A 4,599-nucleotide genomic window follows, 5' to 3' on the forward strand; every position below is an offset into this window, starting at 1 on the left:
CGAGTCGTTATAGATTTCAAATCTTTTGCCCATCTCTATGTACGTCACTAGGAACACTTTGCATAATAATCTCCGCCTACCGTCTTGGGAGAAACGGAACTCTGACCTGCCCCACCCCCCACACACAGACGCTCTGGTTAGTGTGATAGCATCATGTCGAGGAGACAGTGTGTTATTAATTGTAAAGGCAAGTTTGTTTTATTTTCACTGCCAAAGAATGAAGATCAGAAGAACCAATGGCTAAAGTTCATTTTTACCACAATACCAGAGCAGTACAACAAATCCCTTTTGTTGTGTTCACAACATTTCACTTATGACTGCTTTTCTAATCTCGGTGAGTACAAGGCGGGATTTTCAAAGCGTTTGGCCATAAAAGAGGGTTCATTACCAACTTTATTTAGACCAACGAGCATCTACGAATCACAACGCGAAGTATGATTATGAAGTTATGTGTCTGTTTTCTCCCGAGCGTCTTATCAGTTTGTGTGCTGTCTACAGCCTGTCTGCGCTGATCTTCATTTACAAACACGTCATTAAAATGAAGTGTAACTCCGTGAATTCTCAATGAAGATACATGAGAGATGTATCTATAGAAAGCTTGACATGTCTTCTTTAAAACTAAACAAGTGCTGCCGAAAATATTCTGTGATAAAATAATCCATATGAAAACAACGTGATGCCTGTTTTTCATGTCTCCCTTCGTTATATCTAATGTGACCACGCCCCCGCGTGAAATCTATTCAGATTCAAACTGAAGCGTGCGGCTTCAATACACCCACACAGAAGAAAAAGCAGCGAGACTGTTCAAGTTTTTTATTTTACTGTTTGCTTCGCAGTGAGAGGAATAAGACATAATTCACCCAAAAAGATGCTAACGCATTGTTTACCATGAAGTTGTGAGCGGAACAACCAAACTATGTCAGTTGACCAATCAGAACACAGTATGCTACCGAAAGGTGGGGTTTAAGGAAACTGAATCTTTTGAACAGCTCCGCGTGAACCGTTTGGGGATCTCTGAGAATTGAGGTAATTTTAAAATGATATTTTGACAAAATGACAATGTTTTTTAACCTTGGAGGGATTTAAACCTAATGTACAGGACTTATAAACAGTGATAGGAAGCTTAGAATTCTCATCTTACTGGCTCTTTAACTATATGATGGTTCATGTGACACTGAAGAACGGAGTATTGGCTGTGAAGAAAATAAAATATTTTAAAAAATCAACTTTGCTATCACATAAATAAATTACAAATATACAGGAATGAAATACAAAATATATTAAAATAGAGCATAATTATAATGTTTTGTTTTCTAACATATTTTTTCTTTAAAAAACTTTTGAATAGCACTTTACATATAGGATGCACATATATAATGTATACTGTTATATAATGTATAATGCATGTTTCTTTATTGTGGTTGGCTTTACCCTCAGGAAGCTGCATTGCACCAGGAATTTCATTCATATGAACTTGTTTGTGTCCTTCATCCTGAGGGCCATTTCAGTCTTCATTAAAGATGGCATTTTATATGCAGAGGAGGACAGCAGCCATTGCTTTATACACACTGTGAGTCTCAGTCTTTCTCTCTTCACACTGCACACAAATACCCAGGCAGTCATGGTGATGGGCCCATTAACATCCCGGGTTGCCCATGTCATTTCTTTGAGGAAGGAATTAGTCTCAGAATGACACGTTTGTGTTGCTGTTATGTGCTTTAATTTGCTTCAGATAATGAGGTCTCTGTAGTCACCTCACAGTTGCTTTTTGCTTGGCCAGCTAGCTGAATGTGCTTTGAATGTTTCCCTGTGCAACAATGCGACTCTTCTGTTTTTAAAGGGATAGCTGACTCAAAACTTGTTTTTTTTTTACTCCCCCTCATGTCATTACAAACCTGGATGACTTTAAACTAATTTTCCAGCGAAATTATGTAAATGTAAATTAGGCTTTAGTTAATCAGAATCAAATAAATGTTTTGATTATGTGGTATTCACTCTGTGTTGTTCTTTTTGCAGGTGGAGTGTAAAGCAGTGATGGTATTTTTTCATTATTGTGTTTTGTCAAACTACTTCTGGCTGTTTATCGAGGGCTTGTATCTCTTTACGCTGCTTGTTGAGACATTCTTTCCTGAGAAAAGATACTTCTACTGGTACACCATTATTGGATGGGGTAAGATCAGGGTTAATGTAGCTTATAGAGTTATTATATCTAACACTATAAAAACGTTACTTAAAAATAAACATTAACTGAATTTTCTTTTTTTAATGTACACAATATATATATATATATATATATATATATATATATATATAATGTGTGTAAATATAAAATATGTATGAATAAAAAAAATTAAACAGGACATAAATTTCATACATGTCCACTGTAGAGGACCCCGGGACTTAAAGCATGCTTATTAAACATATTTGGAAACACAACATATGACCATAGAAAAAAATTACATATCAATATTCCTATGAAATGTGAGATATTATTATTAAACTCTTGCCAATTATCACTCCAATTATTACACTTATTTTTTCATTCTATGTTGCCCCAAAAACACATTAAAATGCAAATTAGATACAATTTATAGATACATTGGGATAACTTGTTTATGACCATATTACACACATTTTGCATTAAGAAAAATTGTCTTAAAAAAATATCTTTCATAACATAGTTGAGAATCATCTTTACTTAAAGTTTTATATAAAAAAAATGAAAACTGATTTGTGATTAAAACAATCACGTCTATTCATGTCTTTTTATAAAAAAGGACTTTTTAAAGTCCTGATGTCCTTTAGAGGACATAGCGTAACGTATGAATAAAGTATCATTTTTCTTATGCTTTAAACAATGTAATGACATGACAAAATACTAAATTCACAAAAATTATTATAAATTTTTTTCCTGGTTGTCAGGGGATATCTAGTAAATATAAAAAATACATAATATGTATTTCATACATATATTTTGTATATATAAAGCAAAATATTTGTTTGCAACAATTCATAAAATAAGTGTTATATCATGTGAAAATCTGAAATTACTCATATTTATTTTGATTGTCCATGTTTTTCCAGGTACTCCAACAATCTGTGTGGCTGTCTGGGCAGTCTTAAGAGCTCATTTTGATAACATTGGGTAAGATAAAGGATTTTTTAATACAAATAATATAAAAAAAAACGAATATGTTATGTAATGAAAAAAAAAGCTGAAAATAAAATGAAAAACCAATCAAATTGGATAAATGTCTGACATTGCCTGCAGTTGCTGGGATATTAATGACAACGCTGCCATCTGGTGGGTGATCAAGGGTCCTGTTCTTGCCTCCATCATGGTAAGGATAGCACATATCCCGTCGCAATAGACTTTTGACTGTAAACAACTGTATTTATTGTGTTGATTCATTCACCAGGGCAGAAATAATTATACACAATATGTCTTGTCTTTTTTGCTCTCAGATCAACTTTATACTCTTTATTGGCATCATTATAATCCTGGTGCAGAAGCTGCAGTCTCCAGATATTGGAGGGAATGAATCCAGCATTTATCTGTTAGTCATATACATATACCACAATATTTTTATATTTTCCAGTTTCTAAGATGAGCATCATTACAATCAGATGTGGAGTCTTTTTATGGCTTGATCGGTGTGTTGTGTGATTGACAGGCGTCTGGCTCGCTCCACTCTTCTCCTCATTCCTCTATTTGGAATTCACTATACCGTGTTTGCTTTCACACCGGAAGATGTCAGCAAAAGAGAAAGACTCGTGTTTGAACTTGGTCTTGGTTCTTTTCAGGTAGAAGCCGCCTTTTGTCTTGTCATATTTATAGAAAGAGACAACATTATTTTTTTTATTTGCTTAGATTTCATGTGTATTGTGTGCACTGTATCATTGTATATGTACTGTATTATTTTGATGTCATTGTCCATCTGAACTGAAAAAGTATTACTACTTCCACCTTCATTTATCCAGTACATTATATTTACACATCATTTATATCTTAAACAAGATTATAATAATAATTGCTACTGCTTTATTCAAACATTTACATTTTTCTTCTCAGGGTTTTGTAGTAGCTGTCCTTTACTGTTTTCTTAATGGAGAGGTAAGTCCTTTAAGTGCTATTGAAAAGAGAAATAAAGTGTGCAATTTGGTTTAGCACGGGGGGAAAGCAAACCCAGTTACCTCCAATGGGAAAAATCAAGATACATGTATGCTTTTTTTTTTTTTTTTTTTTAGAAAAATACTTAAAAAAAAATATTGCAATTGACAATTTTTTATTTTTTATTTTCAGTAACTGTTTTGGATAAAGTCATCTTCATTTTAATATAAATTTATATATTTATGTATTCATTGGCATTTTATTATAAATTCTACCTAGAAAACATCCAAATTGCATTCTATTTGCATAAAGCAGTGTCTCTGGAGGCCCTTTCTCATCGCAGTGCTCATTACATGGCCGTACATGTAAATTATTAAGCAGCTGGATTTAAAATTCAAGCTTGTCCATGAGCAGCATGGAAAGAGATCTGCAGATCTACTCCTGTAGGATCCAATCAGCTTAATAACCCACTGAAGTTCTCCCCAAAG

At 33.6% G+C, this 4,599-nt stretch overlaps 1 protein-coding gene across 1 annotated transcript in view; it reads left to right on the plus strand.

Annotated features, from left to right (window-relative positions):
• The window catches only part of LOC127960190 (pituitary adenylate cyclase-activating polypeptide type I receptor-like), a 29,447-nt gene that overhangs the window by 21,408 nt on the left and 3,440 nt on the right, over window positions 1–4,599 (plus strand). Inside the window, exons 7-13 of the mRNA XM_052559786.1 lie at window positions 1,438–1,570; window positions 2,017–2,170; window positions 3,085–3,145; window positions 3,272–3,341; window positions 3,466–3,557; window positions 3,675–3,804; window positions 4,073–4,114. Of these exons, the coding sequence (XP_052415746.1) occupies window positions 1,438–1,570; window positions 2,017–2,170; window positions 3,085–3,145; window positions 3,272–3,341; window positions 3,466–3,557; window positions 3,675–3,804; window positions 4,073–4,114 (682 nt within the window). The remainder of the gene's footprint in view (window positions 1–1,437; window positions 1,571–2,016; window positions 2,171–3,084; window positions 3,146–3,271; window positions 3,342–3,465; window positions 3,558–3,674; window positions 3,805–4,072; window positions 4,115–4,599) is intronic.

This window comes from Carassius gibelio, chromosome B6 (genome assembly GCF_023724105.1).
Source record: "Carassius gibelio isolate Cgi1373 ecotype wild population from Czech Republic chromosome B6, carGib1.2-hapl.c, whole genome shotgun sequence".
In the NCBI taxonomy this organism is placed as follows: Eukaryota; Metazoa; Chordata; class Actinopteri; order Cypriniformes; family Cyprinidae; genus Carassius; species Carassius gibelio.